Here is a 22964-nt window from a genome sequence, read left to right as displayed (position 1 = left end):
TGGTCCACAGGTAAGTGATGCTGCCTTACTAGCACAGGCAAACTGATGAGGTCAACGTCAAGAAAAACGAATGCCAAGTTTAAACAACATGCCTCACGAAAGCCAAAGAACACTTCAGACCCCGGGAGCACGGATGCACGCAGGCAGAAGAGAAATCTTCCGCAGCCAGCCTGCCGCTCCTGAACGAACAATGTTCAAAACTCAGGCAGAGACGCCGCCAGGAACAGGCTGACACGCGTACGTGCTCGAGCGAGCGCTCCTCCTCCTCACCGGCACAACCCAGACCTGCTGCCCTCCTGGCCGAGGAGCAGTTCCGCAGGCCCCTGATGAAACTTCACGCACGTCGCAACGCGGCAGCTCCCGACTCGTCGAGCTGCTCTGCGGTGACCACAACCTGCGCGGTTGGTTTCGCAGCTGGTGGAAAAGCCATCTGCTTTGCACGAACCCCGGCTGGCCGGGGATGGGTGAGAGTCCAGCTGAACTGGAACGGCAGCAGGGGAGCTGTGAAGGTGTGTGGGAAACACGGCGGTCATGCCGACAGCTGTGTCAGGTCCAGTGTGGGATTTCTCCCGCAGCGCAAGGGACAGCTGTAAGGGAAGTCTAGCACTGGCAGCCAGTCCATCTGCTCCAGTAGAAGTTAGGCTTGACCTACACTACTGGTTTTTCTCTGCTTGCATGCCTATCTGCAGCAAGAGAAAACCTTGCTGGACATAAAACTCCAGCAGGCTTTTGTCTTACACAAGGAGGAAGATTTTGCCCGAGTATTCAGATCTGGGCAAACACCCCTCCAATGAGGCCAAGCTCCTCTCAGAAAGGTAATTCCCATTTCCAGAATTTTGCTGATTTATGGTGCAGAGCAGCCACCTGCATCCAGGCGGTGAGGAAGGCGAGGTGTGCGGGAAAGGCCTGCTGTTTCTTTCACCCCTTTCCCATCATTCACTTACTAAGGTTGTAAAATGCTTTCCGGTTCATTTGTTATCCCACAGATATTTACACCCGGCGAGTCAAGAGGACAAGGGCGGAGAGGTCTGCTTGCCAAGGCTCCCACCCACTGCCACTTCTTCAGCAACCGTGGGAGCAGAATACATGACCTTGTCATGGACAACCAGAGTGTGTGACACTCCTCTGAAGCGAAGACAAGAAGGTGAAACTATTCAATGATGTTGGTTCTGACACCAGAGTCAAGGAACACGGGCAAGGGAAGGGGCAGAGAGAAGATGAGCAGGGAGGTAAGGACACACAGAGGAAGGCAACACAAAGCAACCACTGGTAGCTTAGCTGCTGCCTCATCAGCTCCTGGGAAAAAACGAACTTCTCAGGAGATATATTCATAAGCAAAACCTCAAGGACTCCATCTGAGAATGCGAAAACTTTTCCGCTTGCATGAAAGAAACCACTATATAGTTGCAGCCAAAATCATTTTTCCTTCAAACTGTGGAAAGAAAAGACTATTTTGCTGAAGTCTATTTACAATTCCAGTTGCAGTTTTCAGTCAGCCCAGTCAGAAAAGTCCGCTCAGTCTCTTAAAGGTGACAAGAAAGGAAGAGAAAGAGGACAAAACTGCTTTCCTGCATACACAAACCAAATTATCAAGAGAGACACCGAACGTGGAAAGTGTCAGACAAAAGAGCAGATACAGATCAAGGTGGGGAGGTTGCTGGTTTGATTCCGTTTTCCCGTGGTTTTCTTTCCTCCTGGAACTAAGGTGGAATGAAGAGTAGAACTTGAGATGCTAAGGAAATATTAGATAAAACAGGGTGTTGCAATGGAAACTATTTTGTGACTTTAAAGCAAGTGTTTATTGCCAAACATTCCCGACATCCCGAGAGAAGTGTTAGAAAACCCGTCACATAAATAACGCTCAAAACTGGAGCAGAATGAGCACTGGAAATGGATGTTGTACAAGCAGTTGGCATTATCAGTCAGATGAGCCGACGATTTACTCTTTTCCCCTGCATCAACTGAAATAACCCCAGTTCGTCTGATATTTTACAACAGACGCAGCTACCACTAGGTGGTAGCAGTCTGGTAAATTTGGGATTTTTTGGACCCACTCACGCAATGCTGCTTCTACTTTCACCGAGGAACTGGAGAACATCTTTCCAACCTGCAGAGTCAACTTGCAAAATTTTGGGGTTTATCTTTGTCCATTTTTATTGTAAACACTCTGAACACTAAAATTTAGCCATCCTCATTACACCACATGCACACACACAAGTTAAATATTTAATTAGCCCACAGTTGAAGGAGCTTCTGTACCTGCATGCCTATTGAAATGAAAACATTTGAGATAGCTAGAAAAGGATTATTTATATTAAATGGAACTGAATATATCTAGGGGAAAAGGAGAAAAAACAATTCTGGAAAAAAAATCCTTTCTGCCTTTGACACAAGTTACGATCCCCCAGTACCTTCAAGAGAGCAGCTGAAGTCACCAACAGAAAGGTGTTTGGGACTAGCTCTGACCGCACCGACCGAGTGGAAATGTGCATGGAAGCGGGGGGGAACCCCAGACTTTCAGCTTATGGTGAATTCCACCGTTTAGCAGAAAGGCTGTTTGATGTAAACCTGGCAATACCATCAGCAAGTTCTACACCATCTACTCAGTATCTTCCAAACAACAGCTCCAGCACTCAGCCCAACCTTAGGCTCTTCCATTTGCCACACACCCCAGGGGCAAGCAACTCTCGTTTCACGCTGAGCTGCAGCTCTGGAGCGGCTGTTAAACTTTGCCTGACACTGAAAAAGCAGTTTTAAAGCCCTTTATCCTCTAGGAAATACCCACAAATGTAGTCGAGAGGTACAGACAGCTAGAACAGTTTGTAAAAACAAAAAGTCTCCTGCTATACCCAGGGCTCACATGACTTCTGGAGGGATCACAGAGTGGCAGATATCTAGAGCAAAGATGAATTCTGCTAAACGCTAATCAGAAAATTCACTGCTGAGCATACTTACTTTGTAAATATTTGCCTAGTTAGCACAGAGCAATTGTGTTCGACCCTCTCACATGAGGGGCAAGCCTTTTTAAGAAAGGGATCTTTCCTGAGCAAAGTCTCTTTCTGTATTACGTAAGAGATAATCCCTTACCCCATTCCCATCCCACATCTCTCCTCCGTCAACTGTATTTTGTTGCAAGAAGGGAGCATTCAGAAAGCCCTAAGGAGACAAAGGCAGGATTGCTTTAACGTGATGAAAGTGGGCGATTCATTAAGTTGCTCCACAATTTCGTTGTACGCCTCTCTACCAGTACAGGTCTCTCCTGGTCTGACCACTGCCAGCTGGGCGAGATGTCTTCAGTTTGCTTCAGGTGCTTTAGTCAGATCATTCCCTTCCACTCCATGCAGCAAGGACAGGCTCAAGCCCCATCACTTCTTCACCTTTGAATTCTATTCAAAACCACCATCCTGTTTTTTGTTTTGGTTTAAAACAAGACCAAAAGAAACCCTCTATAAACTTGTTCCCAGTGATACTCTGTTGAATTGCACTTCCGGCCTTACACCTCGTCTTAAAGCTTCCCTTTGTTTATGGCTGACCGAATATCACGTAAGCATCGCCCCTCATTCCCTTTCCTTTCAGCTCACAGTGAAATCTGGACGATTATTGGCTTCCAAGTACAGCTCTCACACAGGCTCTGCATGGGAGCCCCAAACGTGCCACTCACCCACCTTTTAAAACCAGCACAAAAAAAGAAACGACCCCACTGAGCCGCAGTTTCAAATTGTTAATTTACTTCCACTGATTTTGAAATCTGTTTTTCTTGGGCAATGGAGGGAGACCACAAGTCCAAAGCTGGTGAACGATTCTGGACCATGATTAAACACCACTTGGCGAAGCCAGTTATAAACACTAAGCCGTGCTATAAAGCTCACAGTATAGGATCCGGGCTCCTTCGCTGCTGTCGAAAGCTGCTGTTTGAAGACACAAAGCGTTTGACAGTAAAGCCAATTTCAACAGCATCTATCCCCAGCACCTCCCAGGAGATGCTGCCAGCTCCACACCTCAGCTACATCAATGTGCTCTTTTTGGGCCCTACTGACAGCTAGATCCGGGAACTGATCTCACGACTGCTGGTCCCTCCCCTTGCCCTTTTCATTTTTTGGGGCAGCTGGGTCAGCTACAGCTGTGGGGATGAACAGTTGAGAACAGGTTGAGCCAGTACAGCCAAGAAGTGCTTTGTGTTATCCAACCATGGCCCAAGGCTCTGTCTGCCGGGGGCAGGTCGAACCACTCTGACCAGCCCAGCACTGGCTGCACAAGTGCTAAGAACAACATCTACGTTCCACCAAAGTCCTACCCATCCTACGTGCTGCGCCAGCACTCATCTGAGTGGCTTTAGAAACGCCTGCCTCCTCACCCCACCGACCAGCTGAGCTGCCTTAGGATCCCTCTGACGGCAAAGAAAGTTTTCAACAGACCCAAGAGGACATGCTAGTTTTGTCCTGCCGCGAAGATCGTCGGAGGTGAGCACCTTCAGAGCCCTTTCTGCAGTCTTTTGTTCTGCGAGGGGATCATGTTATAACATGAGTCTTCCTCTCTCACGCTGCAGCCATCTGTTGTCTGCACAGGCAGGATGAGCCCACGTGACAGCCCAGATACCGTGCTGCAGCCCTGTGAAGTTACGGGCTGTTAACATGGTAACAAGGCAACTTAGTCTCTTCACGATAGGCAAGATCAAATCACGTCGTAACATGCCTCCAGCATGGCAGATTTTAATGCCAGACTAATGCTGAGACCTGCGTTACCACACTTGAATCACTGCAAGGCAACCTGCTGTATTAAAAGAAAAAGAAAAGGATGAGAGAGGCTGGGAAGACAGCAGGCGTTACCAAACAACCGGAGTTTGGAAATCTAAAAGGAAAACCCTGTGCACGCTTTTGTGCAGTCTGATCAGCAGTCATCCTGACGTTGGGAGTAACAGCTCATTCGTAATTCTAACTACTCTGATGCACAGAGCCAACTTCTTGCTGCTTTTCGGTTTGTTACTCCAACAACTCTCCTGTGAAACTCGCCCAAAGTGACACAAAGGGACCCCATCTCTCCCGAAGGTGTGAACACCTTACAGCAATAGCTCCCTTGGGCAAACACTTTCCAGGCAAGGGACACGTCCCACCATCTGCTGAGCTTCCTTCTTCCATCCATCCCATTTGGTCAGCACAGAAAAACGCTGAGTGACTGCACTCTCCCTCAGTTTCGGGTCAGCTTGTCCTTTCTGACTAAATGCCACCCGCCTGCCTACAACAAAGCCTTGCATGATCTGACAATCAATCTCCTTTGCCGCTAAACTGTCAAAACAGAGGCGGTAACACGATGGCAGGTGAGCTGCAATGCAGACGAATACAAGGTAAAACACCTCTGAAAACATAATCTAAAACATGCCTGTGTGATGCTGAATGTGGTACTGGCAGGTACATTCAGGCAGGAGGTCATGGAGCCATCCCTGACAGCTCTCCAGGATCACTGGCCTGCAGCAGCAGCCAAACTAAAGCCAAGAAACACTGGGTACCACAAGCAAGGGTACTGTAAGCAAGACCAAGGGTGTCCCCTCGCTGCTGAGTAAAGCCCTGATGTGCTCGTTTCAGGCGGTGTGTGCCACTTCAGTTCTCCACGCCACAGGAAGGAGACAGCCGTGTTGCAGACGGCACACAGCAAACCTGATCCACGCGATGGAGCAGCTGCCCTGTGAGGAGACACCAGAAAGGCTCAGGCTTCTCATTTTGAAGGAAAGAAGAGGGTGTTACAATTGGGGTTTACAAATCATGACGGCAGCTGAGAGGGCACACGCAATTCACCAAATCCTGCAATACTGGAATGAAGCAGAGCTCTCTGAAAACAGCAGAGGATGAGCTGAAAACAGATTAAAAAATAGCTCCTTACACAGCAGGTAGTGAACTTCTGGAGCTTGACACCAGATGAATTTGGAGGCCGACAGCACCAGCGAGTTCAGAAAGCAATCTGGGGGACTTGCAGACAGCAGGTCCGTAAAAAACAGGCAGTGAAGGAAGCAGGCAGGGATGTGTCCTCTCGTGCAACTCTAACGAAGCAGTTCCAGGTGCTGATGGAGCACTAAGAGGAACAGACCACAGGAAGCAGCCGGGCCCACATGCTCACCCTAAATAGCACATCCTACTGCCGCCATCGGAGACACGAGCACTTGGCTGCATGTAGCACAGCTCTAAGGCGGCAGGGCGCTTCTCGCGTCCTCACGCTTCGCTTGCTTGCAGCCTTCATTCCGACCTAACACAGCTTGGGCTTGCTACGCTGAACAGCCAGGAACAACTATGTGTGCCACTGGGAGATCCAGCATCTTCTTCCTCAGACTGAGGGATAAGCACACGTCTCCTCAGATAGCACCTGGCAACTCCAGGTTTGTGCAAATTCTGTTAGATTTGGTAGAAAAGACAACACCACATTTTTGACAGGGGAAGGACTTCTGGCCTGACACAAGAGAAAAGTATGTCTGTCTGTCCTCCTAATGTGTAGTAAGATACTTTTTTTTGTTTCCTTTTCCCCATTTACTGCTTGGTGACCAACAACATCCTGACTGCAAGCTCCTCAACAGCAAACTCTCTCCCGAGATGTCTATCACCTGTGTGAATTTGACACAACTTCCATCAAAGCCACGAGGCATCTTTCCAATGACTTCAGAGGAATCAAGCCCCGTACGTTGAATAAGCAATCAAGTACTTCCCCACGGGAGAAAGTTTTTCATGTCTGTAATTCATTTAAATGACTAGAACAAGGGAAGGGACTAGGTGCAGGAAGAGTTGAAAGAAAAGCCAGATCATGCAGTGCCCTGAGAAAAGTGGTCCTTCAAGACATCTTCGTGATGCAGAAAAAGACTGTGAGGATAGCTACACGTAAAAGGAGATCAGCTCTTGTCACACCTTCCACCTCACACCGCAAACCTTTGAAAACACACACACATGCACATGTGTGTGCACACACACACCCCAGCCAGTAGCCTCTTTCGTACAACATTGTGAGTATGTTTCTTGCTTTAATCTTCCACAAGTTAGTTCTGCTCTAATGAACATCTCAACCCGTACGAGGGACTCCTCGCATCCTGTAGACATCTCAGGCGCTACTTCTTTCTCTTAATTGTCTTCCAGTGTCAACACAATTTTTCAGGAGCATCAAGGCACTGCTTTTTGTAGGCTTTCAAGTCACTCTTTCTTTTTAGGTACCTGCTAAGTCAATCGTAAATTTAAGGCTACGAATACCACCACTTTCTGTACTTTTATTTGGCTTCGTTCACAACGCAAATACAAAACAGAACTTCAAAGCTGAACAGAAATCCTTTTGCTTCATGACAGCCCAATTCCTTTCCACATTTCTTTTCAAGCATGTAATGACAGGATTAGCTGGGGACTAATTACTTGAAACTCAGCCTGCATCTCAGGTCACAATTTTCTCCTATTTTCAGCCTTTAAAACTCTCATATCAACTGAGTATTTGTCATACAGACCAATACTTACAACAGATAAGATACTCTTCTTTCCACACAAATGTCCTAGTTGAAGATCTCAAAACCCAAACAAAAATCTTGCTTTCTGTGCTGACTCCAATCCTCTCATCCCAAGTTACAGTCCTATTCCCAAAAGGAAACCAGACTGCTTTCCAAAAATGTCATCTTTAAAGGCATAAAAGAGATCATTCAAAATCGCAGTATTCTCTGCTTCCTGTATTTTCCCTTAAAGGCAACTCCTGATAAAATATACTTACTCACTGGAGGGTAACTTAAACAGTTTAAGTATAAAATGATTTGATTTTTTAATAACTTTTCCCATAAGAATGGACATGGCCTGGATTAAAATACATCCGTGCCTGCACATTGACTCAGAACTGACTGTAAAATTTGGTTAGCAGGACTAGTCTAGGCTGGATGCTTCATGGAAGCCAGTTGTTTGAAGGGAGTCTTTTTCAATATAAAGAGTCGTCTAAATAATCACAGCATGCAAGAAGATGATTCCTCAATTAAGATATCTCCTGCCACCGCTGTCCTAGTGGAAACACATTATCGCCATGGTAAGGACAAATGTTGCAAAGTAGAGATGTCTACAACTTCACTTTGACTTAAGTCATAAAAGCAAAGAATAAAAACATCTCCAGTCCTTTTTATGACTGTGTCCTCCAATTAAGAGGAAACATTCAGGTTCATGGGCTAAGTGTAACTGTATTCTGTTTATTTATTACTTTATTTTGTTAATAGATCTTTTCTTGTCCAGTTCATTCCTGTTGTAACAGCAAACCAAAACAAAACCAAACAAAAAACCACCTCCTCTGCCATTAAATCTCACCTTCTGCAAAAAATAATCTTGGGCCAAATATGATCTGGCAGTATCACTCTGAAAATATCCTCAACTGATTCTCTGCAAACAGATTCAGGTTATCCATAACAAACTAACAGCCAAAAAAGACCATTCTTTTAATTTTATATTGAACCTAGTCTGACGCACATGCCATAAAAGGAGCAAAATTAACTGCACCACTGTGGAGCAAATCTCACTTGCTGCTCTGAGAATGAAAAAAGTCAAGAGGAGGAGAGAAGCACAAAAAAGAAAGGCAAACCAGGTTGAACGTAGAAGAGTAAATTAATCAATAAAGACTTCAAGAAAAAGAAAGTATTAAAAGCAAGTGTTCAAGCACATTCAAGCAAAACACTGGTACTGTGTTAAACACTGTATAAAACCCAGCTATGCCAAATTCCCAGTGCCCTCCCACTTGTGAGCTTTGCAATAAAGCGAAAACTGGTGAGGAAGGTGTATGCTTCTTCAGGGAAATGCTTTTGAACTAAAAAACACACAATGGTGTTGGAGAAAGAATAAGCAAAGCGAAAGCTTTCACAATAGAGACTTCTGGTTGCACGAGGGATGTCGGTGGCTGGTAGCATGTGCGTTTTTGCACTTTCACAAAAGGTAAATACAATCTTGACACAGCATGGAAGGAGTCCTCTATGTCAAAATTTTATTGAACATGAAAGACACACTTGCAAAAATCTTTTCATGTCTGTATAAACACAGTAGTTTAAAACTGGTAATATACAGACACTTAAATGCTCAAAATTATACACCTTTTCCTCAGCCATGTTCACTCATTATTAGCTTAGATGACCTACAGAAATTACTCTAATAACAACTTCCCTACAAGTGGATGGAGAAGAGCTAGTTGCCACTTTTCAGCTCAAATGACTGCCTTGTGTTTTTGATAGCAGTGTACTACAGCAGTCTAGGAGCACGGACCAGCTTGCCTGCAGTGATTCCCGACGGAGCAGATACCCAACACATGCAGTTTGGAAGCAGATCACCAGGACTCTCATCTATCCCATTCACATCTTGGCCCCTTCTCTCCCTAGGTCAGGGAGCAGCCATCAAGCCCAGAGAATAAAGTTTCCCTCTTCTCTTTACAGTAAGATTAGTGAATAGTTTTTTCTTAACTCCTTTTAAGAAACAGAGCTATCTAACAAGTCACTGCCTGTGCAAGAGGTGGGGACAGAAACAGTGTGTTGTGCTACGACGCTGTAGATGTCCCCATCAGAAAATCAACTCGCCCACCCGGAACACAAACCCAACAAACTCCTCTATCACGCAGCTGCCAAACTCCTCCTATGCCACCAGCATCTGACACTCCCCACGAAAACACAGGGCTCGCTCCACCTGAATGCATCCTAGCGCTTGCTTCGGCACCACCTCCCCGGCCTCAAGCCCCTCTACCTTCCCATTTCACCTCTCCCTCTCTCCTCCAGCAAGCTTCATCTATGCTGCTGCCACAGGGGAGCTGCTGCCAACTCCCAGCTTACAAACAGAGCATTGGTGTCACCTGAAAGGAGATGCTCCAAGGCCAGTCAAAGCTTGCTGTGCAGTGGTCCTCTGGCAACAAGCCTCCCTCAATGCTGCTCTGGTGATGATTAGAAAAGAGCTCAGTGTTTTCACTGCTAGACCGTACTGACCTGAATGTGACTATTACCACTGCCTCAGCATCACCAAAAATCTGGAGGACCCAGCCCTGCTACAGCCGCAGTAGCTTGCCTTCCTTGTGGCAGAAGCACAGGCCTTCTAAAAGGATGGCGTCGCCTTCCAAGCCCGGTGGTGGTAGGGTAGACAAGTTTTACCAGTACAACTCATGGCCGAGTGCATTTTCCTGACTTCGTTAAGGGTTACACCAGTGCTGCCACCTTGGAAGCCTGCCATCAACAACCAGGTCAAAGCCCTTTGTCTGGGAAAAGCCTTTCTATTGTTTTCTGTCTCATGAACAGTTCTTCGGTAACTATACGGGTGTTTTTGGAGAGCAGGGTGTTAGAAAACAATTGATATGAATAAAGAGCTCTCCTTCACCATTGAAAGTAAACTGTAAGCTTAAAAAGACGAAATAATTTGGTCTCTGTGGGCCAGAAAACAATAGCCTCACTGTTGCACTGACACCTTGCAAGTTATGCCCTCGCGTCACCCAGAGCAAACAGTAACAGGGACTGCTCTCCAGCTCAGATTCCCTTTATTCCCTTTTTAACCTATTTTATCTCTTCAGGTTTCCCTCTTTAGCACAGGTATGAACCAGCTGCTTCATGAAACCTCAATTCCATCAAAAAATATTAAGTTATCTTATCACTTATGAGGCTGTACTGAATTCCTTAAAGCTTCTTCACGAATATTCTTAACTTTCTTTACACCAGGAGTTGAGATTGAATAAGGAAGAAAATAAGATCAACGACTGTGACTGACTTATAAGGAGCAACAGCAAGTAGAGCTTCGTCCTCTCTCTCTCCGAGCAGGATGAGAATCTACTAATTACTGTATTACAGCGTGGGTGGAAAAAGGAGTGAACTTTGAATGGGCACAGCATTCAACACAGTATTTACTTTATAGTAAAGGCTGAAAAATAACCCCAAACCTAGAATAAATGCGCCCCCCCCCCCCCCCCCCAATTCCTTCTTTTGTTTATGCCAGGTTTGAGGTTTGAGGTTCCTTATACAGTGGCACAACGTTAAAGATTCCATACACATCTCCACACCTTAAGGGCATAAGCCCACCTTCAGTTGTTTAGCACTGAGAAGAACTATTTCCTAGAGGCAAGCTACTACGTAATGCTCAGGATGATGTTTCTCACATCATCCTCCTTTGATCTGTCAAATAAAAGCCACCGCAAGAAAAATAAAATGCTGTACACTATATTATTTTATTTTTCTGTCACAATTCTATACTTATTTGCTCTCGTCTTTATGGATCTTTTTATCATTACTGATGCAGACAAACAGTCACTGGAAGCAGTCGCACAAACCACGTAGGGCACAATGAAATATTCAACACACGCGTCAAGATAAGACCTTCCATAATAACAGAACACCTGAAACCAGAATCTTTTCCCAGGTACACTAAGTTATGCCACTGAAGTCAAATGGCTTTTAGCAGTTGAATTTGCCCCCTTGATACTCAAAGGCCCAGAGATTATTCCATCCCTGAAAAATTTAACACCACCACTATACAGCAGCAAGGGCTAGGGGCTTGCAAAATAACCATTCTGGCATCAGAGAGAGGACAAGAAAGGAAGATTCCTCCGTGGGGAGGCCCTTCCATGAGGAACATCCTCAGGGGCTACAACCCACTGTGAGCACAAGGCGTTCTTACCTGTGTGAGTGAGCCTGGGTCGCTTCAGGGAATTTTCCCATGGAAAGACTTGAGGACAGTCAGGACAGGGGATATTTTGCAGGCAGTCTGAGTAAGCTTTGCTCTTCCTTTTCAGCAGCTTATCTTCAGCAGTTTCCTTCTCATCCTCACTTGTTCCATTTCTGCCGCTTTCTTCCTTGAAATTGTCAGTGGACTGCAGAAACGGGCTAAATTTATTAGTGTCTGTGGTAGCCAGCATCTTCTCTATGCTGGCAAACTCCCCGCTTGACTCCAGATCCACACCACTGCTAAGTTTAGGCTTATTTTTCGTTCCTTTCTTTCTACCTCTTTTCCTAGTCAACCCAGCATCGACAATGGGAGACTGCTCTGGATCACACACCTGAGTCAGGTCACTGGGCAGGCTGGGGTCTCTCTGAACGGCGGTCACGATTGTCACTTTTGCTTTGGCGTTCCCTGACTTGTCACCCCCAGTGGAGCTGCTCACTGCCTTGGGACCGGCGTCTGCAGCCTCCGTTTTCAGCAAAGCGGGAACAGAAGACACAGATGAAATGATCTGTGCGATGGAAGCCAACGGTGGCAGGTCTGTAGTTACTGGAGGCTTTGGCAAGAGAGGTGGCGGTGGTGGTTTAGGCCTCAAGGGTCTCAGCAAGGCAGAATTGCCAAGGAGAGCCGGGGAAATGATCGGGACAGTCAAATGCAATGAACCTTTCAGTGGCTGGGGATGTCTGACAGCCCTGTTTTTCTCTGAGTTCCCATTGGCACCAAAACCCAAAGGACACTGCAGACAGTTATAGGCTTTATCACTGTTCCCAGAAGCAGCCAACTCTTGATTCCTGGCTTCACACGGGACATCATCTTTATCCTTTTTCAGGGCTTTGGGGATGGACAGGTCGATGGGCTCCATGGAACAGTCGTAGAGGGACAGGGGAGAAGGGCCAAACAGGTTCTCCTGCTTCACTTGCACAGCACTCAGGTTTTTGTTCTTCTGAGAGAAATCCAACGGCTCGTCAAAATCCATCGGGAAGTTGCCCGCAGGTTCAAGTTTGATGGGAACGTGAGATGACGTCCCAAGCAAGAAGCCATTCTGTGGCTCCAGGAAAGGCGTCATGGACTTGTGGTCCATGTAAGTGCTGTCTTCCAACAAAGGAGGGTCTGTCTGGCTTTCCTGGGCACTGCAGTCCACCGCTAAGATGTAATTCTCAATCTCCCTTTCTTGCACATGCAAGTGCTGCTTGAGGATGTGGTGAATGCAGTTCCTCTTGGCCGAAAAGGCCGTGCCACACTCCTTGCACTCAAACGGCTTTTTCTTCTGGCAGCCGCTGTGCGTCCTCATGTGAATGCGGAGGGCTCGGTAATGCTTCAGGTCTTCGCCACACAGCTTGCACACAGTGTCTGGGGAGCAGAAGGCATCCACCATCTCCGCGGCATTGCTGGTGACGTATTCGATGTTCTTCTCTATGTCCTTCCTGGTCACTTTGAGATGTTTCTTTCGCAGGTGCCTCTCGCAATTGGCTTTCACTGTGAACGGGTAGTGGCAGATTTTACAGATGTAAGGCCTCTCCCCGCTGTGCGTCCGCAGGTGCCGGATCAGTGCTGCCTTGTCCGCTGCGATGTAGTCACAGATGTTGCACTGGTACGGGGAAATACCCAAGTGAGAACGGATGTGAGCTCTCAGGACACCAGAGAAGGCAAACACCTGGTCACAGAAACGGCAGGGATACAAAACTTTCCTCATGGTCGGGGCTTTCTTGTTTGCTGCCCCTGCGATGATGGCTTTGAGGTCCCCTTCTGTCACCTCTTGCTTGATCTTGGCTTCCATGCTGAGAGGCAGGAGAGCTTCAATGATGCTGTCCTGCTCCAGCTGAGTCTTCATCTCGTGCTGAGTTAAAGGCTCTACTTTGGGTTGGAGGAGCAACTGCGAGGAAGGACTCGATTTGGCTCCTGGCTGGGGGAGGTGAGAGTTGGAGGAGGACTCCACTGAGTTCTTGATCAGCCTCAGAGGGGGAGGTGGGAGGCTTGGGCTGATGCAGCCAGGGGAGGCTTGCTGGGCACTGATAAGAGGAGGAGGTGTAGAGGTTGCAACGACTGTTCGGGGCGTTACCAAAGGCTTTGGCTTCAGTGGTGGCATATGCTTGAAAATGGACTGCACAGGGACAGAAGGTGCCTTAGAAAGTGGAGGAAGACTGATTTGAGGAGGAGCGGAAGAAGCCATCTTCAAGATCTGCTGAATGTCTGCCAGCTCAACGGCAGACTCATTGGAGATAGGTTTTACCACAATACTGCTGTCAGGCTGGATGATAAAACCCTTCTGGAAAGGCTGCAGTGAGAGGAGCTTTATGTTGTCTTTTGTAGGGGGAAGGACTGAAAATGACCCTCCCATAGAGGCAGCTTCCAGAGGAGAGAGGCTGAGCAGACCAGCGCTGCCGGGTTCCTGAGGTAGGTTACTCTTCAGTGCTCTGAGCTGCATTTCTTGGACCTCATCTTGTGTATTGTCCTCCTGCTTGACAGGCTTGATGTCTTTGGTGTACTGTAGGCCCAAGGATGCCATGAAGGCTTTCTGGTCTGGGTTCTCGCCGGGTGGGGTCGTGGACTGTGGCTTGTGCTTGTCTTTTCCCTGATCCATCACATGAGTTTCTGTGTGCAGTTTGAGCGCTGAAAGCATGGGGAATGCCTTGTTACACGTCTCGCAAATAAATCGGTGGAAGTCACTGATGCACCTTCGTAAATTCGTTTCACACCAGACCTGCAAGACGTGCAAAAATGTTTAGAGTAGACATCTCAAACTGGAAAGGCATCACATGCTGCTGCAAAACAAAACCAGCTCACTCTCTCTTCCACTGCCCAAGTTAAGGAGTTTAGAGCAGTCATCACCTACCTGGCATGGGCATATTCCCACTTCATAGCCCTTAAGTCACCTAAGTGGTATATCTAAATTAGGGGCTGATTCTCCAAAAGTTCCCTTCTAGAAAGACAAACTCCTTCAGAGGGCTATTCAGACTCTCAAATACTTTTCTATCCTGAACTTCCCTTCCAGAAACCTCTCTCACTGCACTGACAGGACAGGAGCCTCAGTAGACTATACAGCAAACTTCAGTAAGCTGGGCAGTCAAACTACCTCCTGTAGCTTTATTACTACAAAGAAACTAGGAGGAGAGGAGAAAAACCAAAATGGCATCCAAGAACGCAAAACAACATAAGCCAACCAAAATAACATCCCCCAAAAGCAAATCAATGAAACGTAGAGCCCAAGGCTTTTGGTTAATGAAGTCTGATCATGTTTATGCTCTCAAGAAAAATACTAAACTCACAAATGGATTTTATACCTGACCCTGAAAATGACCACGAATCCAAATGCTATATTTAAACGTCACCTAGATAGCTCACATGTTGCAAAGGTTCCACATCGAAGAAGAGCACAAGTGATAAATTAAGTACAGGGCTGGCAAGATGTTTATATACTCTACACACTTTGTTCAGATACTTTGTAGGTCTTGCCTCACAGTGCAAGCAAAATTACTACAAAAGGGAAGTCCCAACATTTAAATCCTTTAATAACTTTAAATGTCTGCCATTAATTACAAATGAAATAAACCCAAGTTGTTTAAAAAGTTCTCTCTTCTCCTGATTTTGTAATTTTTACACCAAAACTCTACTAGAGTTACAGAATTACCTACATGCTCCCCTGGACCAGCAGCAAATTCAAGGTCTACCACCCTGCAGCCAGAAGAGCTGGAAATCAATGTGCTTTCATCCAAAGACAACAAGAAAAGTGCAGACACTGAGTAAGCATGGTCCTGATGGATCATGCTGTTGATTTATTTGTGGTTTTTTTAATGAAGTAAGCAGCTTCATCAAGACTCAAAGCAAGTGAGGCAGGCAAGGTTTGACAGAGGGAGCAATACCATCCAACAGAAAGCTTTATTGCTCTCAGAAAAATATTCACAGACCATCTCTCTGCCTTTCCCCAGTCAGTTACCCTCTAAGGTGCAACATCTCCAAAACTCATGTAAGGAATGTAGTAAAAGGTACTTGGGACTGTTTTGTGAAGAAGTTACTGAAGATGTCACCGTTTAGTAAGTAAGGTGACTTCCCAAAGTTTTTGACGATAAAATCTTTCACACTACAACTGCATTCTTGTTACAGTAAATTAAAATAAATAATTCCTTCCTTACCATGTGTCCTCCCTATTGATTTTAAATGTGGGATGGTTTGGGGAAGGCGAGAACTAATGGGCAGGTTGGAAAGGGTCAGGCCCTAAACCGCTCAAGTTTTCCTTTAAAATATTTTTATAGATATTTACATCAATAGTTATCCACTGGAATGCTGACACCTTACCCCCTCCCCAAATATTCTTTAGATGAAAAAAGGAAAAGGAAAGGCAGGAAGTGTGTGAAGCCTACACAAAGAGTGGTAATGTGCTTTCCACAAAATATTCTACACCCAATCTCTGCCTCATCAAAGATGAGTCTTCCAATGAATTCAGAATGCACTTCATCAGTTGGTACCTCAAGCTATGAAGAACAGAGCATACCTGAGAAATGCGGGGGAACTTCCTACAGGAGAAGTCCGTGAATCCCAAGTCGTGGAAGCCTGCCGGAATCGAAGGGTTGTTCTGAATGAAGGGCTTTCCCATGGGATCTCTGGGAAGCTGCTTGTGGATAACTGCATTATGGCGCAGTAAGCCCCGATGAGTACGAAAGGTAATACAACAGATGTCACACCTGGAAAGGAAAGGAGTAAACCAGAAATGACTGACTGATTGCTGCAAGCTTAAGAACTGCATTCCTCTCGAGTTAGGCCAGCCTCCTTCCTCTCGCCCCACGACACTAAGAACCTGCTAAATGCAAAACGAAGCCACACCACATCAAAAACCTATCACCACAGAAAGGTCATTTCAGTCACAGTCACTTGCTACCAGTTTCTGGCTATTAAGTTCACTGGAAGTTCAAAGAATACAGTGCATGAGAACTGAGTGTCCCACGTGGGCAGACGGTGAAGTGGCAGCTGAGACCACAGCCCTCTGACAACCTTCCCATAGTCCAACATAAAATATTTCAATGGTTTTACACCATTTCATTTTCACTACAACGTACTTTTAAAATAAAAGATATTTTAAACAATCAGTGACAAGGAGAGGCTAAATCAAACCGAAGCAGCAGGCAGCTGCAAACGTATAAACAGCACCTTTTTAAACTACTGCTTAAAACATACTACTGCACACCACCCAAATACTTGTGTACGCACTTTCTCTGCACTGCCCTTCCACAAACTTTCAGTGATTCTTCTCAAAGCTGCTATGAGAAATATACTGTTTTAGAAGAAAAACTAGCGCTCCTTGAAGGAGGAGGGTCAAAAGAGGAAGACCTGAAACAGGGTCAATGCTTCTGACTCTCATCCATCCCCTTCCCAGTCAGCGTGTCCCAAAGAAAAACGCAGAAGCAACGTCTTTTCCTACCCACACCTTATTGCTATGATGTCTTGTGTTTCTTAAGTTCTCAAATCCCAAATTCAGCTAAACAAAAGTTTCTCACATAAAGCAGACTTGCATTAAACAATCAAAGGTACTGGAAATGCAACTATGCTACAGGTGGTAGGGACTACGCAGCAACATTTGGTCAACACGTCAACAAACAAGCCTATCGCCTTTCAAATATCTGGGATTTGAGCTCTGCAGCACGACAGGTCATGTCCACTCTGCATTCAACGAGTGACATGCAGCTTCACTCAACATAGTTCCTTGTGGTTACAGCTCCAGCTCACAACCAAAGTGTGAGTATCACCCAAGCAAACACCAGTAAACGTGAAGCAGTCAGTCAGATTTTGTTAGTGAGAATATTACATGTGCTAGGAATTTTTCACATCTCCCCCTGCCTTAGCTCTCCCCATACTGTCTTCACACTGCACATCAAGGAAAAGGACATGTGCCTACTCATTAAGAAAACATCCTGCAATTAGAAATGAGTTCTGACAAATTCCCGAAACCACTCCCTCCCTGTCCTGTCCCTAACAAACTCCCATTGTTGTTCTTTTTATCACTACATAAACTTCCACAGACCTTTTTTATTCCCTGAAAATGAAGAGATAATCAAGTCACCCACAAAGCAACCGGACTCATAGTCTCTTGAGTGGTGAAAGAAGCAAGTGTGAAGTATATGTAACACAGCCTTTGTTATCACCATACCCAGAAGGCTGGGACATAAATATTATGCGCTGGAGGTTTCATCTGTTTTCTCTCTCCTGTCAATTCCCCTGCATCCTACCTTTATAATTATTACCAGCATAGTCCCTGCATTCCATTAAATACCAAACCAATGCCATTTACAAAGCAAACGTTTACTTAAAGAGGCCTGCTAAGTATGACAACAATCTCCGGTGGGGTGCAGGGAATGCCAACTCGTAGGGCTCCTCCAGCACCAGGATCTACGGCTCTCCTCCAGCTCACTTGGCAGCGCCTATTCTGCGATGCAACGCTTTCATCTTCAGTGAAAACAAAAACACATAACCACCAAAACCACTGGGGTAAGGAGGGCATTAAAGGGCTAGAGCAGTCACCTGAAGAACTTGCAGGCTACTGAAAGAAATTCTTTTTCAGAGGTGATGAAAAGGCCTTGCACAAAAGCAAGCAGTGCTTCTGGCACGCTCCTCCTGGACCACCAGCATATGGCTTACAAGCAACGCTCCTGCACCACTGGGGGCATGGCCGGTGGTCTGTGGGGCCAGCTGTTCTGCAGAGGGACACAGACCCTCACCTCAGGGTGTCTCAAGGCAGCTCCAGGGTCCCTGATGTGCCTGGCCTTCCATGGACCAGCAAGCCAACGCAGTGGCCATATCCCCTCGTGCGTGACGGGGCAGGCACGGTTACCACTGATGGGACCACAGAGCTACTGGGAGAGCTGGTGCCTGCCACGGTAACCCCCGGATCTGGGCCAAGCAGGAGCCAGTGGTCCTGGGCAAGCAGCCCCTGCAGACAGCGGAGAGGTGTGCCTCACACTCCCTCACTTCCATCAGCTGTGCCACACGCTAATTTTAATCAGTGGTTTATTTAGGGCTCCCATCAAAAGCTGCACTTGGGAGTAAATCGTTCGGAGCAGCAGCCGTGTGAAAGTCCTTCACAGGACACCTGTACCAACTACTGTGCCTCAGGACAGTAAAAATTTGCAATTTAAAAACGGGGTTTTCCATGCAAAGGGAATTGCCTTCCCTCCTCCAAAACAAAAGTCATACATCTTGAAAAAGGAGTATGTACTTTCTCTCTTTTATAATGCACAGAATTAAACAGCTCTCTGTATTTTTCTCTTTCCTTCTTAGTCTTCTATTTTCCTTGCTATGAGTGGAGAAGCAGCAAGCAAAAAGAGAGGTCAGGGAAAGGATTAAGCTCTTTTTCCATTCAGTTAAAAAGAAGCTCCTGGCTGCAAAAAGAAACATTCAGATAAATCATGCCTGTCATCTCAAGATGCAGGCACTTCAGGGCACATAAACACACCGCGCCCTGGCTCAGCACCTTCTCCTGGTGCCACAGTTTACAGGATCACACAGGAGCTGGACCACAGGGGGGACTCGTGGATGCCCCCCCTTTCTCTGCGATCCAGGCACACCTGTCGAGGCTGCCGCAGTTTGGAGAGCTGGAATAAAAACAGCCCGAGCAAAGCCCTGCCTGGGAGACATTTGGAGCGGCCTCTCCGGTGCTGGCACCTTGCGCCCGCAGCGCTCGCCAAGGACGAGGGAGGTCATTGTAAAGCCGCTCCTGATGCCGAGGGGTGCCACCATGCCGTGCCGCCGGCTCCGGAGGTCTCTCAAGCTCTGCAGACCTCACTTGGGATTGTCAGTCTTCCTTACGGATGCAAGCTATTTAAAATACACAGCTCGTTTGCCCAAGTGCGTGCACAACATTGTTTTGGTGTGTTTGTGTTTTTCTTGAGCTCCCTCCCTCCCTCTCAGATCAAGTAGGAAGGGAGTCCCAATTTCTCCCAAATGACAGGACTTGAGCTTTGAATACAATTAGCAATGCAGATACAGATATGGATGACTACCACCTCCAAGAAAAGCTTAGATATACTCAGATTCAAAACCTAACTAGTTAAGGCAAGCATCATGCTGCATCGGCTAAGGCTTGTGTTAATTTAAAATGGGGTAAACTGCCATTCCTAACAATGCATTAACTGGAAGCACTAATTTTTTATAAGGAAGCCTAACCATTGATTTCTCTGTTTTGACATCAGTACTACTTCTCATCTTCAGATAGTGCCAATGCCTACAGTATTTTTAAATATAAAACCACAGCCTAAGAAGGACAAAAGAAAGGAATCCTAGGTGATATGAATATTTTTTCATCTTGCTTAAATTGCTTTAAAAAAAAAAAAAATAATTGTGGAAAGTCTGAAAAGTCCAGCATGTAAAATAAAGCATCTGAAACATATGGTAATACTTTGCTCATGATGTACTTTAAAAAAAACAACCAAACAAACAAAACAAAACACCAAAAAAAAAAAACCCTCTCCTTACAGTTTCACAAGTCTGCTCATGTGTAGTGCCAAGTCAAACACGGATGGTGTGGCTGCAGAGAAGAGAGATGGGAACAGGTTCTGAGGCTGTCAGCAGAACAGGCCGAGCAATGGCTCAACACCTGAGCGGAGATAAAAGCTCTCTACTTGCAAGGTAAGTTTCCAGATGTAGCAAATAAAGGCTGCTGTGTTATCATGTGATTGCTGGCCTTGGCCACAGTTTTCCTTTTTTCTGTGACTAAGATTACAGCGCAGACACAAGAAAGCTGTTTCGTTCCAAGCACAGAGATTCAATTATAAGTAAAATGGAAAAAAAAAATCTGCTTTTAGCAGCTACAACCACTTTAAAATGAGCTCCAACCTCAACTGCCTTTGCGTTTCGGCGTCGTTCATACCCGCACAGCGCGAATGTAACGCCAGGGCTCTGGCTCGCTGGCAGAGGTGCACAGAGCGAGCGGGTGAGAAAACACAACTGCTACAACCGAAAGCAGAACCAAAATACAACAGTGTGACAACAGTGCAACGACCAGGCTGACCCTGGTGCTCAGGCCACGCATCACACCAGGCAAATCTGTTTAATTATTACTACACAGTGCACCTTTTTGGTTTTTTTTTTAAATGCAGACACGGTCTCTGCGTAAAATCACACCATTAAAAAGCTTTCTATTAAAACAAGTTAGTATTCTTGAAATCTGTAATGCTAATTAGGATATAAAAGCATTTTAACAGGCTTTAAGAAATAGTCAATGCTTTGTGCAGCTTGTTCAAGAGGCAGGCCAGGATTTGCTACAATTTCCAGCACCTATGCAAGTAAACTTTATATATAAGCGATGCCCGTTGCCTTGCATTACATTCTCCCCTAAACCAACACCAATTTGTCAGCAATGGAAATAGCTTGCTTTCTATAAGAAAAGGAAAGACATTTTAGAAAGGAAATGCAGTGACAAATTTTGAGCAAAATTAATCAGTCTTGATTTTGATTAAGGGTAATGTAGTCAAACATTGAATTCTTTCAAAATTTTGTATTTCGGTAGCGAGGATGCAAATGCCAAATATTTATATCCATCATTCTGCTACCAGGAAATTAAACAAACACGATGCTCTGCATTACCTGAGACTGGCAGTGGGAAAGGGAAAGTGATATTTAGCATTCTTCTCCTTACACTTCTGGAACCACACAAGAGCAGACCAAAACCTAAGTTTTCACCCATGCAGCCCATGTTGTGGATGTCACCAAATAAAACCAGCATTCATTTCTAGGCCTTATGTAAAATAAAAAGCTTGGTACCATTTTGTTCCTTTCCTGTCTGTGCTCTTTAGGAACTGCCACACACAGAAGCAAGGAAAACAAAACAAGAATGAAACATACCCTGAGATAGAAGTCATTATCACACAGTTATGCTATTAAGTCATCTAACTCCTCCCACTGAAATCCCTAATACGTACTGTATAAAAATTTCTACCTTTGTCATTTTTATCCTTTCTGTCTCACATTATTTGCAGAATCAATGCAGCCCTCCTTACAAGAAAAGAAAATCCTATGCTGACCTAAAAATAATACAACTGGGCAGAAGAGAAAGATGGGCGATTCCCTGCTGTTGACTCATGTCCACACGAGGGACAGGAGCAGGCTCCCAGCCTCTGCACCAGTAACGTGTGCTGTGGTGGAAGCCGACAAGGAGGAGGAGAGGGAGATAGGATGGTTTTAAACCTAAGGGCTTTCACCACCTACGAAACAAAAATTACAAGTTTACAGATGTATTCCGCTTCAGGAAAGGATTCCTTTGCTTCTCTCACTTCTTTTGGGGCAAGGCGAAAGGAGGGAGATGAGAGCAAGCAAATTGGTTTCTGCTCCTGTGCAACCCCACCCATGTCCAGATACTCATCTCCTTTTGGATGAAAAACCCTTCCTGGCCTCCACACCCAGGGCCCTGGGAAATAACATCCAACAGCTGCACTAATCTCTCCCACTTGCTGCAGATGAGTGATGGAAAAGCAGCAGTGCTGCGAACGTCGCTCCTGCCTCCCTCCCTCCCGGGGATCCCTGTGGGTTGTCCCGCTGTCCTGCGATGACCGTTCCTGCCTCCTTCCCCTGCACCATCACAGCATGGCTGACCCCGAAGGACCCGCTGCTCTCCCCTCTCCACCTCACCCAATGCCATGGGTCAGTGTTGAAACCACAAGCGGCACAGCAGCACTGGGAGCCAACTCCCTGCCAGGCACGATGGGCTGGAGAGGCTGCCCTCCCCTTTCCCAGTGCGTAGGGGGACAGACACAGCCCACCAGAAGTTCGGTGCACGCTGCTTCACCTCCTCAGCAAAGGCAAGACTTTTCTTTTAACTTTTCCTCCCTCCCACCTCCCCACTGGCTGTCTGGCTTTGTTACCAACATGCCTCATCGCTCCCTTTAATCCTCTGCCCCAAAGCAGTCACCCTTGGGTGCAGCAAAGGCTGACACCACTGCACCAGTCCTATTAATAGAGGGATGCACAATGCTACGTGCATTCCCACAGCCATGCTGTGGTCCAGGCAAGAAAAGTACCACGTAAGAGCCAGGGCAGACCCGATATAAACCAGGGTGATGTCGTGCCTCAGAAACTTGTCAGCATGCCGCGGAGCCAGTGTCTGTACCAGTGTATCATGACTCCCACCATCAGAGTAACACAAGTGAAGTTAGCTGCTACACGGTGAAATAAAAGGGCACAAGGCATTCTCTGACATTTTTGTGGGTGAGCAAAGAAAATCAGGAAGAAAGATTTCACTTCATCCCAACACTGTAATGAATTGTGTGTACGAGCAACACTTCAACAGTGCCAGACTTTAATACGTCTGTCCCAGTGCAACAG

The 22964-nt window shown here is 46.2% G+C and overlaps 1 protein-coding gene across 2 annotated transcripts in view; it reads right to left on the bottom strand.

The window, feature by feature from the left end:
• RREB1 (ras responsive element binding protein 1) overlaps positions 1 to 22964 on the bottom strand; it is a 79455-nt gene that overhangs the window by 8312 nt on the left and 48179 nt on the right. For both annotated transcript variants that reach the window (XM_009990343.2, XM_086608435.1), the window contains exons 8-9: positions 16150 to 16339; positions 11619 to 14361 (exon numbers count right to left, since the gene is read on the bottom strand). In XM_009990343.2, coding sequence (XP_009988645.2) covers positions 11619 to 14361; positions 16150 to 16339 — 2933 coding nt within the window. The remainder of the gene's footprint in view (positions 1 to 11618; positions 14362 to 16149; positions 16340 to 22964) is intronic.

This window comes from Tauraco erythrolophus, chromosome 3, assembly GCF_009769465.1.
Source record: "Tauraco erythrolophus isolate bTauEry1 chromosome 3, bTauEry1.pri, whole genome shotgun sequence".
Lineage (NCBI taxonomy): Eukaryota > Metazoa > Chordata > Aves > Musophagiformes > Musophagidae > Tauraco > Tauraco erythrolophus.
Note: the sequence above shows the minus strand (reverse complement) of the source record. Positions and strands in the feature narration are given on the sequence as shown.